We start from the raw sequence: 14,908 nt of genomic DNA, 5'->3' as shown, positions 1-14,908 counted from the left end.
ATAGGAGCATGGCACCATGCTAATTTTTCTTTTTTTGAGGCAGGGTCTCACACTGTCGCCCAGGCTAGAGTACAATGGCACAATCACAGCTCACTGCAACCTTGAACTCCTGGGCTCAATCAATCCTCCTGCCTCAGCCTCCTGAGTAACTGGGACTACAGATGCATGCCACCACACCTGGCTAATTTTTTAATTTTTTATAAAGATAGGGTCTTGCTTATGTTGCCCAGGCTGGTCTTAAACTCCCGGCCTCAAGCTATCCTCCTGCCTTAGCCTCCCAAAGTCCTGGGATTACAGGCATGAGCCCCAGCACCTGGCCCTTGATGGTATTTACTATAACTTGCAACTTACTTTTGAGCTGGTTTTTTAGTGTGTGAGGGGAGGGAAGGGTTAGAATATAAGCTCAATGATAGTAAGGATGTATCTGTCTTGTTCAGCACTTAAAAGTATGCGTGGAATACAAAAATAGTAACAATAATAATAACATTTAATAAATACAGTATTATTATAGCAGCTGGAAGCATTCTCCACATTTCAAAATGATCTTGTGTCCAAAACTTAAAGACAGAATAATAACAGAAATAATCAGAATAGCACTAAAGAGCCACCAGGTTACATACTTTCCACAGATTTTCTCTGATCTTCACAACCCACCAGGTGAGGATAATGGTCTCTGTGACTAAGAACACAGTCATTCAAGAGGATTAAGGAACATGCTCAAAGCTACATAGTTGGTGGCTATGGGCAGTAGATTTGGATCTGGAAACTTGATCTGACTCCAAAACACATGTTGTCACCAGGAGGCACATGTACACTGGCAGTTACTGTTGTCTGTAAGATCCACCGCCATGCCTAGAACAGCCCCAAAGTGAAGACAGACACTAAGTCTGCAGTAAGTGACAAGTCAGACTTGAGCTTGGGGCGCTGAACATGCCCCAGTAGAACCGAGAGGCTGAGAGAGACAGTGTCTGCTAGTTGGAAGTGACTCCAGGCACTCGCGGCCACTCAAAATCGTTGCTGTTGTTTAAAATTGTAAGAAGAAAAAATAGGAGGAAAATAAGGGGAAAAAAGAGACCAGCAATTCAAGTATGGGTGTTCATGAGAATGATCTCTATCTGACAGGAGTGAAATTCCAGGAATAAGTGCCATCAACTAAGCACCAATCATGTGTCAGGTATTGTAGGTTAGATATTTACCATTAGATAATTTAATTTTTTATTATTCTTAGAGTTGAGGAAAATGAGCTTCAGAAAACTGAATTATCTTGTTCAAAGACACACAACTAGAAGTGACACAAACAGGACTCGATCCAGCTATTTTGATGTTAAGGTTTATGCTTTATCTGCTACATACTGCTGCCTGGCCAAAATCTGTCTGTGTGCACTTATCAATAAATGTGCTATTGCAGGTGATACCTTCAAAATCAGAAGAGACAATACTAAACTAGCCAACACAGAAGACAGTGTCGGGATCTCTGCAACCCCAGAAAAATCACGTGAGTAATCACCTGAGTGCCTAAAACGTATAATAGATATTAGAGTTAAATCAAAATGCAGGATGTTTGGACTTCGGGAAGGGGAATGTACAATTATAGGGAAATAAACTTCATGGGGGGAAAATGACATTTTAAAGGAATAGAAAGACAAAACCCTATGGCAAAGAACATTATTTTTCTTGTGACTCTATCTGTTAACTTCCCAGGGGCACTGACTCAACAAATAAATGTTGGGCAATTTCTATTGTATTAACAAGGCTGATTTCAAATAACTACGTTACCAAGTTTGATTAAATAGTAGGGAAAACTGCTGCCTTTTAAGTAAAGAACAGGGAGCACCAAACACCACTGCTAAATCAATATTAAGTGCTTTGCCACTCTCAAGTGATGATGCTGGGAGGCAACGATTTCCTGCTCTTGTAATTGCCGTGCATCTGCATAATCACACCGCGATCAGGTGTAACGATGTGCCAGGAACAGTCTTGCACAGTACTCGATTGCCTGATAATTTATAATATATTCAGAGACCAAGGAAGCATCCTGTTTGTACAGACATGACATCCTTTTATGTAACATTCAATGAAAGAAAAAAGATATTTAATAAAATGCCAGGATATTTTTAAATGCCAACATGCATATCATAAGAAACATTTATTTTAACATATTATTGTACCTCAAAAGTGGTGAAATCTGTACAATATTTATTACAGATAACATTATCACCCATGTAGCAATTTGATAAGTACTTAAAATGTGTATGTTAAAATTTCAAAGTGATTAATAGAAGTTAAAGAGGCTGAATTGAAAGCCTTTCTTGACCGATCAGCAGGATTTGACCCCACTCAATATTCCCTCACCTTCTTTAAACTCTTTCTTCTCCTGCTGTTCTCTTTTTGTCCTTTTACTAGCAGCTCTTCTTCTACCATTAAATGCGGAAGGCCCTTGAGGTCTGTCTTAAGTCTTTCTCCTTTCTCCATTCTGTATTCTTTCCCACAGCACACCCACAACAGAGCTTCTTTACATCGGCGTGCACATGACTCCCACGTTAGCATCTTCGGCTCCATCGTCTCTTCAGAATCCCAGATCTGTGAGATCCAACTGCTGACCTGACCATTCCTCTTGGGTGTTCAGCGTGTGTAACTTCCCCATTCCCTGCCTTTTCTTCGCCCTCCCCTTACAACACCTTGATCCTCATCCAGTGTCCCCATCTCATCGAACGATGCCACCATCCACAGGTGGACCAAGTAGGAATCTGGGGACGATTCTTGACACCTCCCCTTTCACTCACCCTCATATCTAGTTTATCCTTGTTAACCAATATATTAAGTACTCTCTCTTTCACCTTTTAAATATCTCTGAAACCCATTCTCACCTCCCCTTTGGAACTTTCAAATCCCTACTCCAAACTATGGTCATCTGTCAGGGGGTCTGTTACCATAATAGCTCTCTGACTGGTCTGCATATGGCCACCCTGGCTTCCCTGCACTCTTTCAACATGGTAGCCAAAGTGATCTTATCAAAATGCAAATCTGGTCATATTATGTCCCTTTTGTTCACCAAAATCCTTAAACAACCTGCTGTTATTTTCAAGAGAAAGCCAAAAGCTCTTGGTAGGGCCTCCATGGTCTTGCCACAGGCCCTCGCTCTTCTGCCTCGCCCGTCTCATCTCAGGCCGTCTTCCTCCATCTCCCTCCCCATCTCAGGCTGAGGCCTGACCTCAGCAGTACTGTCCATCCATCAGGCCCGCAGCCTTATCATGTTCCTAACCTAAGGGCCTTTGCACTTACTGTACTGTCCTACCTAGAAAATGGTTCCCTTCTCCTTGTGTAGTTCATTCGGACTCAGTATTCAGGTCTCTGCTCATGCATTATTTCCTCAAGAAAGCCTTCCCTAATTTGCCAAATCCCCTAATTGGGCTGTATTATGCAGTGCTTGTCAGAGTTTTAATTTCACATTTGCTTATCTCGTTAACCAATTATCACCTATCTGTCTCCCATTGCAAGTTCTAAGACAGCTAAGATCCCTGCTTCTGCTCACCACTGTGACCCTAGTGTCTAACACTGTACCTAGCGCACATTAGATTCTCAGCAACATTTGAATGAATACATGAATGAATAGTAAAGTATCTGACCCAAGGCTGTTACTACTGAAAAACAAAAACTAAAAGGCAATTGTTAGAATATTGGTGCACTGACGATGCATAAGGAGAGAATGAAGGTACCAAGATACTAGTCTACCGTAGCTGAAAAGGAAAATTGCAATTGTACTCTACAACTTCAAGATCCTTCCAAAATAGATGAGGAAAAGAAAGATGGAAATAAACATACATGTGAATTGCGCTTACCCACTGTCGGTGAACAGGAACTCCAAATGGGTCATAAAAACTTCCCAGCGGGAAACACTATACCGTTGTGCCAGAGAAAGAGCAATGCTGTAGACGTTTTCCTCGAGGGTTCTTCAGGAATGCCCGTCAGGCCCAGGAAAGGGAGAGAAGAGAAACACATTACCTCCATCAGCAAAGAAAATGCTCATTAGGACCGCTCGCCAGCAGAGAGGGGTACCGTCAGTACACTCCTTAATAAGATATTTCACAGTGATTCAGGAAAGTACTTCCAAGGAATTTTAATGCTCCTTTTTCACTGTGGTGCACTGCAATCTACCAAGGACTTGTGTAGACCAGTGGTTCTTAATCATGGGTACATTTTGTCCCCTGGGGGACATGTGACAATGTCTGGAAACATTTTGATCATGACAAATGTGGAGGGGGGAGATGCACTACTGGCATCTAGTGGGCAGAGGCCAGGGATACTGCTAAACATCCTACAGTACACAGGAAGCCCCCAAAGCAAGGAATTATCCAGTCAAAATGTCAATAGTGCTGTGCTCGAAAAAACTCTGAACTAGACTCTGGAGCCTATAGTCAAAAAACAGTGCATCTCTATCCTATGGGCAGATATTAGAGAAAGCACAGTTAGTCACTCAACAAACTTTTATGTTTTCTATATCATGCCAGGTACTGAGCTAGCTGCTTAAGGATATAAAAACAAATAAGCTCATCGTCTAGTGGAAGACAGGAGATGCGAACCAGCAACAAACACAGTGGTGGCAGTGCTGAAAGAGAGGACTACGAAGCTCTGTGAGAACAGAGAGGGGGAAGTGACCAGTGGGAGCTGAAGGCTGAGGAGTAAACACGCACTAACTCAGCAGGGCTGGGCAAGGGGAGAAGGGACAGATGGGCTTCCAGGAGATGAAGGAGAAGGGGGGTCGCAGCGAGGAATGCACAGGGTCCTCAGGCCCGCTAAGGGACCTGCACCTCACTCTACAGGCAATGGAGAGTCGGTGGAATATTTAATCCAGGATGGTCATTGCCAGATTTGACAACCTCTTGGCGTATCAAGAATTCCAATAAAATGGCCACACTGAGGCCGTTTTGGAAAGACTAGTGCAGGACCCTACTTCCCAGAAGCAGAGAAATGAAAGACAGAATTCTTAGGCGGAAGAATGGTTTGAGCAAAACCACAGAAGCAGAAATGACATCTCTGTTATTAAATAGCACTGCTAAGACTGTATTTCCCCTAGCTAAAGAAGCCACGGCATTTATGTGCTTGATCAGCCAAGGGTTGGCAAGCATTTTCTGAGAAGGGCCACATGGTAAGTATTTCAAGCTTCACTGCCATACAGTCTCTGTGGCATAGCCTTCTTTTTATTTATTTATTTTGCGTGTTTGCTTTTCCACAAACCTTTAAAAATGTAAAAACCATTTTTTGTTCATGGGCTATTAAAAAGAGGCCAAGGATTATGTATGTCAACCTATGGATTAGGTCAGTGTCAATTAGAAATTATTTCTTATTTACTGAGTACCTACCCCCACAAGATGGAATGAGAATTCCTTGGGAATGGGGGCCATTACTAATTCATCCTCTCTATTATGGGAGTCTGGCCTATTGCTTGGCACAGGAACACACTAAGCACTGATATCTTTATCACTTGTTAAAGTGGGAAGGACCCAAACAATGTTATACCCTCTTCAAAAGTACCCTGCCTGATCCTTTAGAATGTATCATCTAAGACATACAGATAATAAAGGACAGATATAATGCACTTACAGAAAATAACTGCCATTAAAATGGATATACAATGAGTAAGAAAATGAAGAACGGTCACATTGTATACAAGTGAAGGCACAGATCTGCAAAATGGGAGGACATGGGGCCTTCAGGGATCTTGTATGCAAGACATTGAGATCCCTTTTCCAAATCAGAACTGCAAAAGCGGCAAACCCATGGAAAAATGAAGCATTGTAAACAAGCCATTCAAAGACTGCTGTATATTTTTCTAAGCAACAGATTGTAGGGAAGATTCTATTATATATTTATCAAAAGCATATATTTGTCTTCTAGGACATACTTCAAATAGTATACGCTAGCTGGATACTTAAAAAAGAAAATAAAGGACAAAAACTCTAGCAAAATGTAACTGATGGTCTAAGTTATGCCTTGCCTTATAAACTTGTATTGTGCATAATAATCCTCTTCTAAGAAGCCGTCAACATGGCACCAAGGATTACAAAATGCCCAGAGGAAAAGCACACAGACTTGGACAAAAGAAACCCAGGCTCAGCTCCTGACCAAGTGACCTTAAGCAACTCTTTAAAGCTCTTTGGTTTTTAGATTCCTCTTCCAAAAATTGAGGATATTTGACTAAATGATCTCATAAGTCACTTTCAAATTAGACATTAAATGATTCTATGAAATTATGAGCCTCCAGGAGGACAGAGGGGAAGAAAAAAATATTTCATGTTTCTTAAGAACAGTAGGTTGTTTTCTTGAGAACAGTAGGTTGCTCCTACTATTTTTCTTTTGATCTCTCTATATTCTGTCTTAGTCTAAAGATAACTTGGGGTATCTTCTAGTAGGACAGAAGTCCAGGCTAATATAAAATTATCAGAGGGTACCAAGGCTAGTTTGAGACTTTCTCAAGGATTTAAATGATAGGGATGAAAAATAACATATACCACTACCATAATCAAGACAATCTTTGTTATTTCAAAGTGATTTGTCAGTAGAGAGCAATAACCATTAAATGTAGGTACAATTTAATCTTAGTTTCCAAGGCTGTTAACCTACACTGAACTACACGCCATTGCTCCCTTAAGAATGCAAGCGACTATACGGAAAGGTATATGGTGTTGTGGTGAAGATGTGATGGTTTTGATACATGACAGATCCAAGTAACAATCACAGTTGTGATCCTCACTACCTATGGAAACTTAGGCCAGTTACTTATTATGCCTAAGCATCATTTTATCTCATATGATTATCTTTGAAGATTAAAAGACGTTTATAAAATAAAGTTAACAGAGTGCTTTGCACAGTGCCTTGCCCATGGTAAGCACTCAATAAATTGTGGCATTAAAAACAAAACGTCTCTACTTAATTATTGTGAGCGAACACACTTTCCCACCTTCTGACATGTAAGATTTGATCTGAATTACTAAAAGAGAAAACAGGCAGCCGTACTAAAACTAAAGGACACTCCATACCTAGAAAGCAACTCTTCCAACTGGGCCTTAAACTGAACTGCCATCTCATACAAAGGCCTGCTCTTCTCTTAACAGGGTTAAGGGGCAAAAGGAGAAAATGGCAGTCGCTACTTGCCTCTCTGACAGGAGAGACTACCAGAGTCAGCTGGCTTCTCTTCCTCTAGATGCCCAGGAAACATAAAGGTACCATGAATCTGCAATACACGACTTTTCTTTGGTATTAAGTCAACTGTATCTAATCTTTAAAATACTGAAAAAATTAAACTGCACGTACTTTGAAAAGTGAGATTTCTAGCCAGGAATAAATGGCAATTTTATTTTTAAATTTCTATCATAAGCTTTACACTTTCACCCCTGACCATATGCAATTACCTCTAACAAGGTCATAATCTTGGTATTGGATTATCAAAATCATGAGAAACTTAAAAGAATTTTTTTTCTTTTTAAAATAACTTTTAAAAAATCATTATTTTAAAATAGTGACTTAAAAATCATGGAAAATTAAAAAAAATAGTTAGAAATGTTGTCTACATCTATTGTTCTGTCTGGGAAGACACACACATTCCACAAAAGACTGAAGAAGTAGGAGAAAGCCCTGTTCATCATAACCATGGATGTAAATCATCAAAGGACTGTGATTAATATTCTTAATAATTCAACCTGTTCTTCTGAAGTTTAAATCCATTCCCCACCCCTTTTTTTCTTTCTTAAACAGGTTCAGAAGGTATAAATTCATCCCCTTTGGAGACAAAGGTATCCCTTACTCTGTTAGACCAAGGATGGTTTCCCTTTTATACTGGTCATCTGCAGTAAACCGCTGCACATCCACACCCTTCCGAAGGCCCTGAAGGATCTGAGCCTGGGTGAAATCCAGGAGACGTTCGTTGTAGTGGTGCAACTGCTTGGTCAGGGAAACGAGGTCTTCGGGCCAGGCTTCGTGTCCATGTCGACTTACGTGCCTCGTGACCATCTTGATTAGCTCTTTGGGATCAGCCTGTGAAAGGCATGGAAAAGAACATATTTTACAAACATCATAAATATGAGCAGGTTTATAACAAAGAGAAAAAGACCACATCTGCAGGGCACTGGTCTGTCCCTTCACACACTGTTGCCATGTAACAGGGCTCACAACTGCCCTGTGAAGTCCGCTGCAGAGGTGGCACTTCACCCCGTGCAGGCCACAAAGACAGGACACAGAACTGAGTCTAGACACAGCTTTCTGGTCTCTTGCGCTGTTTTTCTTCAACCTTAAAGACCTCCACCCACTTAAAACATAATATATTCTTGCTTTTTCAACTACCATAAACCTATATCACATCTGTTCCCCAATCACCTGATCATTCATAGTAACTCATTCTAGAAGTAATTTTTTTCATCATTGCCTCTGGATAAGTTTTCTGTGGACCACCATGAGCGTTTTCAATGAAAGAGTTGCAGTTCAGTAACCTCATTATAAATGGCTATAAGTGGCTCTCTCTGAAGAGAAAAATATTTTCTCCAGACATAAGTTAGGAAAAGGGAAAAAAAAAAAAAAACAAACCAAAAACCCTGTTCCTGAAATAGTAAATACTTCCAGTTGTATGAAAAAGCATCCAACCAATTTTCACTCTGCTCAATTTAGGGCTCACTAGGATATTGTTCTATGTAACTCTTAGCAGCTTCTCTAACAACAACAAAATCATTCAAACAGAACTAAACTTGGAATCCAACAACTGACAGGAAAGGAGAATAAGTGATTAATTGGCCACGTTTATTTACATTAAAGTTGGTCTGGGTGTCAAGGAAGTGACAGCAGCTCAGCCATATTTTGGAATTACTTAACAGGGAGCATAATACTTGAACAGCATTAATTGAATCAATCCCAACTGTGGGGAAGACATGGTACATATTATATTTTAATATAAGCAAATTAGAGAAAAAACAAGACTCTACCTTTGGTTCTCAGAAACGCGCTCCTAATTACAGTAAGCTGTCAGCATTTCTAATGTGTAAGCCATTATTCTGAGGTACACAGGAGATTTGTCAATGCCGAGTCCGTATTACCAAACCTAGCCTGACATTCTCTCTCTTGATCCTATTAAGGAACAATCTGGGGGTACTGACAAAAACCAATTAAAGAAACGTTCTTGAATTCCAGCAGGTAGATTTGAGTAAAAGGCAACTTTACTATATTTCATTTTTTCCCCTACCCTATGCATATACTGAGTCGTACTCTCAAAAACCACAAATGTGTCTCAAGTCAAAAGACCTGGATTTGAATACTAACTCTCTCGCAGTAAGGTACAAGACCATCTTTTCAGCCATCCAATAAATATTTTTTGTGCACCTATCATGTACCGAGTGATGTACCAGGAAGATGTAACCCTCTCCTCCAGGAACGGAGTCTATTAGGAGAGACAGTCGGGCAAACTGAAAGTGTGACAGCAGTGAGCACAGGGCACTGTGGGCACACAGGGGACAGGCCTGGGGCAAGTGTCTGAAAGTCTTGGAAGAGTTAGTATCTGGGTAACTCCTCAGGTACCAGCAGTGAAAAGGGCAGCAAAGAATAGGGAGACAGATTCCAGTAAAGGGCAGAGACTGTGCTAAGGCCTAGGTGACTGAGGCTTGATGGAAAGATGGAGTGAATGAACCGAATCTAACTGCAATTAGAGAGTGATGCTGGAACCAGCTCCATGTGAACAGTGTTTCTGACGATGGATTTAAGCAAAGGGGATCCCACACCTCAGCTCTTAGGATACCTAAGGCTGACATTTAACTCAATCCCCTTTCTACCTAGCGTCCAAACCCCTCAGGGCACCACCCTAAACCTCCTAGCAAGGCCACCGCCACCCCTGCAGTTACGTGGTCCCGCCCAGGCCGTTGCTCAGGGCCAGCCAGCCCATCTACACCTGCTCTGCACTGCGGGTGTACACTGCTGCCGCCTGCTGTTTTCCCACCTCATCTGGCTAGCATTTTCTGACCAGTTGCAGAGAGAGCAACAACAAATATCCAGTGACTAGGTTTGGAGCATGGCAGGGGAGCTCTTTTTAGTTGTTCTTTGAAGGAGATCCTAGTACCCCAGATTTGCATTTCACCAGCAAATCCACGTTCACCAAAACAATGAAGAAGGCTTTTCTTCACATATACGTATATACTTTCACCTGTTGGTTTCAGACTAAAGCTCTCAGTCTGAACTTGCCCAATGCACTTCGAAGGAAAGGCTACAGCCCTCTAAACTATCTGTATGTATAACTCCACACCCTCTCTCTACCAGGCTATTGTTTCCACCCCACACTCATGGAATCAACCACCTTTGCTCTACTAATAGTTTCTTACAGTTTTTGTTCCACATTCATTTTCAATGTCTTATTTCCCGATATCTCCAAGATTTAGTGCACTTACTGTGAGAGTGGCCTGCATGCTTCTCACTTAGCCTCAATAGTATAACAGCTCCTCATTTCTCTTCTCTTCGTATTCTAATACAGTTTATGAAACAGATCCCAAGGCCAGGTGGAAAGCAAAGCTGAAAAATGGCAGCATGTAGCAATAACGAGCATAATTACAACTATTAACATTTACACGGGCTCTTGTTTAACCTGCAGAAAGTTTCATGTCTCCACAGATTTATGTGTGGCAAAAAGAATGTACTATTTCCTTTTGCCATCAAGAAAATCACATGGCCTAGTGACATAAGCACAAGCACACAGAACTTACTAGATGAACGACCTTTGTGCAAGTTACTTAACAACGATGAGCTTCGTTGTCTCATCTGTAAAACGCAGTAATAATATTTAGCTTTCGTGGATGTGAGAAGCCTAACAGACAACATGCACATATAAGATATACAAACTAAGACCTGGCATGAAGCAGGTGCTCCAAAAAGGAATTATGGAATTTGCTAAAAGGTATACAAAAATCACACTTTAATTGTATAATTTACTTTACATTGTCTTCTCTTAATATTATAGCTTCCGGAGGGCAGAAACCATGTGTACTTCCTGAATTTGCCTTTTCCAGAACATAGTAGAGTTTCATGCACAAATCTGGTACATGCCGCACACTGAACTGGCTTTGAAGTCAGCAGCACTGGTTGATATTCCAGCTCCCCACTCAACAGAGATGCAATTTGGAACAAGTTACTTCATATCTCTGTTTCTTCACTTATAAAAGAGTATCAATAGCACATCCCCTTCATGGTTTCTCGCAAGTCACAAATAAAATAAGGCATTTTATAGCCCTCCTTCCCCCATTATTACATGAAAGCAAATTGAACTCGGAGCTCACTCTCAAGGAATTCTAAACTAGCAACTGACAAAGATGTAGACATAAACAATTCGCAGACAGCATGTGACTATAAGCCCCATTACATAGTCAACAGCCAAGAGTTCTGGGAATTCCATGGAGGCAGCAATTGATTCCTTCTCGATTCCTCCAGGGCTTGGTTCCTTCAGATGTGAAGCAAAGGAGCATCACCAGATGATCACCTTTCTAACACTAAAATTTTATTAATGTATAAGAATTCAAACATTAACATAAAATAAATCTTCGTAAATCCCTCCCGGTGAGGAAATGGGGAAGTATCTCCTCTCATTTAAGCCTCCACTAAATATTTAGGACACATTTTTTAAAAAATACAATTTCAGACCAACAAATTATAGCCAACAGATTCCTGTACAGTTTAAACAACTTTAGTTTGTTCTCCTTTACTAAGTAGAAATTGTCTAGCCCCTCTGTGAATAATTTTTATTTCATATTCTTTGTACATAAAATGTATTCACTTGTTCAGGAAAAACTTAAACCGTTTGTTTTTCCTGTGTTCACACTAACACAACAATCAACATGGGAGATTTGTGTGACCAGAAGTGGGGGATTTCACCAAGCAAGCAAGCAATTTTGAAGTGACGTCAGTTGGGTGTCTTCCAATTCAATTCCAACACTATCTACCTGGAGATAGTCTCAGACTGATCCCCTTTCAGACACCAGTTGAAAGTCTGGGCCTCTGGAACTTCCTGACTGGCTTCAAGTTGGTGTCCCCACAACCCCTTCTTTGGGGTTGATTAATTGGCTGGAGCAGCTCACAGAACTCAAGGAAACACATAACTTTCGTTAACTGGTTAATTACAAAGGCTACAGATGAAGAGTTGCACAGGGTGATGTCTGGGGAAGGGGCGCGGAGCTTCCATGCTCTCTACCTGGAGCACCACCCTCTAGAAACATCCATGTTGTCAGCTATCCAGAAGCTCTCTGAACCTGTCCTCTTGGGTTTTTATGGAGCTTCACCACGTAGGTAAGACTGATTAAACCATTCGCCATTGGTGATCAACTTGACCCTCAGACACTCTCCCCTCCCTGAAGGTTGGGGGGTGGGGCTGAAAGTCCCAACTCTCTAATCCTGCCTTTGTCTTCCTGGTGACCAGCTCTATCCTGGAGCTATCAGTCAATATTAGCACACAAAAAGACAGCACTTTGGAGATTCCAAGGATATTAGCAGTTGTAATACAGGAAAAGGGATGAAGGTCAAATATGTATGTCACAATATCACATCACTTTTCCTAAGAAATACTTAAAAACAAAAATCTAGTATTTCAGACTTCAGGATGGAACAATCTAGTGTAAAATATACATGTACTAAGTCTCTCACTTAATACTAATAACCCTGTCAGACAGGTGTCTCTTAATCTCATTGAAACTGTCTAAAAGAAAAAGCAAACATTAAGGTCTAAAAATATAGACTTTGAATAGAAACTTGGCTAAGCACTAACCCGCTTGCCCTTTAACCCACTTTCTTACAGTTAGTTAGTTATAGGACACCCTTTAGCCCTTTTCCTTACAATAGCCTAACTGCCTATAAGTTACTTAGACCCTGTCACAAGGCTTCCCTTAATCATTTCTGTAAGATAGTATCTTTAATGTTAGGAAACCTCAAGTTTCTATCTGAGATATTTTCCAGATCTTGCATTCTAGTGGGTCCACTGACGCCAACCAGTATCAAGACCCTCTCTGAGGAACCCACTTGGCACAGGAATGTGGTTTCTTCATCTCTTTGTCCCATGACTTCACTCCTCACCCCTCAACCAATCAGCAATCCCCAGCTCCTCAGCCCTTTACCTGCCCCCCCAACCAAACAAAAAATTCCCTTAAAAACTCTGGTCCAAGACCTCTCAGGGAGGTGGATTTGTGGTTCCCTCCCACCTCCTCACTTGGTGGCCAATTGATTATTAAACTCTTTCTCTGCTGCAATACCCAATGTTTCAGTGTATTGGCCTGTTACCGTGCAATGGGCCATTGAACCTGGTGGTCTTACAACATCTCTGTTTTACAGATAAGTAAGGAGTAAAGTAACTTGTCTAAGGCCATTAAGCTAGTAAGTGGCAAAGTAATAATGTGACTCCCAAGCATAACGCCTCCCAAGAACCATCCTTTTATATTTGGTATGTAGGAAGGGAATTGCTTAAAATTATAAAGCTCTTGATTAGACCAGTGTATACGCAGCTCCCACTAAACATAAATAAGATTTGGCATTAGAATCCTTTTACAAACGATGGACTTTCAATGACACATTTTAGTACCGTCAATCTATATTACTCTAGGTAGACTTTTTTCACACATACATTCCTCTTCTCATCCCATATATGTGTGTGTGAATATAAGTGCCCACAGCAGACACACAAAGGTATGTTTTCAACTGGATATCCAATCTAAGCTACATTTCCAAGCCTCTCATTTTCAATTCTTTAATGATAACGGAGAGTGTTTCAGAATCATGAGAAAGAATACCATTTCCTATTCAACTCCCTGATATAATTACACCTCATTTTAAACTTCTGTGTTAATAAGGTGGTGAACAGGGGCATTCTATTAATTTCTTGATGGTAGGTTTCTGTCTACAAGTTTATGGATATCAAATATTTGTTAAGTATATAAGAAGATTTTCAATATTTTAATTTATTGTGTAAAGCAATACTAATGAGAAGAGACAACTTCTCACAAAGGCTTCCAGGAAAAAGTAAAATTATTATAATAGTTATGGAAAAAAAAGATAGGAATTGGCATCAAAGACTTGGATTACCAGCTTTTCCCTTTTGAGTTTCAAGTTTTCCATTTCTAAAATTGAAGCAATTTCTTCTGAGTCCTCATGAAGATTAAATGAGACTGGATGGCTGAACAAAGTTCTAGCTCCCTATGCAAATTATTTTATCATTGTCACCGCCTCTTTCTATCTCTTCCTCAAGGAACTTCACTGATTGTGATTACTTCCAATATTCAATTTAGATTTCAGTAAAAAAAAATTCTTCCCCTGAGCTTATCATCATTTTCCTTAAAATATTCCAAAGCATCTCCTATTCACTCCAACCTCTTATTTCACACATTCATTTATTCACCCCCACAAGTGCACAACATTTAAAGGTTCTAAAGCATTTTCACATGATTTTCATTTGACCTCACACCGAGCCAGTGATGTGCACTGGGAACCCTGTTCCTATTGTACAGATGCCCCATCTGCACTTGAAGTTTCCAGAGCTGCAGTGTTGCAGTGGGGAAGTGAGTCAAGCTGCCTGGTTTCCCGTCCACTCTCCCCACACTGCTAAACAGGTGTCCACGGATGTTCTACGTTCAGCTTCACGCCTAAAATCACCGGGGATTTTTTGTTTAGAGTACATTCAAACTGCTCTCCCTCTTTTCCCCACCTAAGTTCAGTGACATGATCCATGGGTATGAATGGTTTTAGCCTCTAAGAAGCTTGTGAAGAGCTTTATGGATAGCTTCAAAAATCTTTCATATTCAGTATTCAAAGTGATAGGTAAAACATCACAGGCTGCAAAAACTAACAGCATAAAAAGCCATTAAGAATTTAAAATGAAAATTGTGAAGAGTTAAATTATTTTATTTCC

The 14,908-nt window shown here is 40.5% G+C and overlaps 1 protein-coding gene across 1 annotated transcript in view; it reads right to left on the bottom strand.

The window, feature by feature from the left end:
* The window catches only part of NBAS (neuroblastoma amplified sequence), a 487,556-nt gene that overhangs the window by 146,208 nt on the left and 326,440 nt on the right, over positions 1–14,908 (bottom strand). The window contains exons 37-38 of the mRNA XM_012653069.1: positions 7,802–8,031; positions 3,840–3,950 (exon numbers count right to left, since the gene is read on the bottom strand). Of these exons, the coding sequence (XP_012508523.1) occupies positions 3,840–3,950; positions 7,802–8,031 (341 nt within the window). The remainder of the gene's footprint in view (positions 1–3,839; positions 3,951–7,801; positions 8,032–14,908) is intronic.

The sequence above is a fragment of the Propithecus coquereli genome, unplaced genomic scaffold, assembly GCF_000956105.1.
Source record: "Propithecus coquereli isolate 6110/MARCELLA unplaced genomic scaffold, Pcoq_1.0 Scaffold41, whole genome shotgun sequence".
Classification (NCBI taxonomy): Eukaryota; Metazoa; Chordata; class Mammalia; order Primates; family Indriidae; genus Propithecus; species Propithecus coquereli.
Note: the sequence above shows the minus strand (reverse complement) of the source record. Positions and strands in the feature narration are given on the sequence as shown.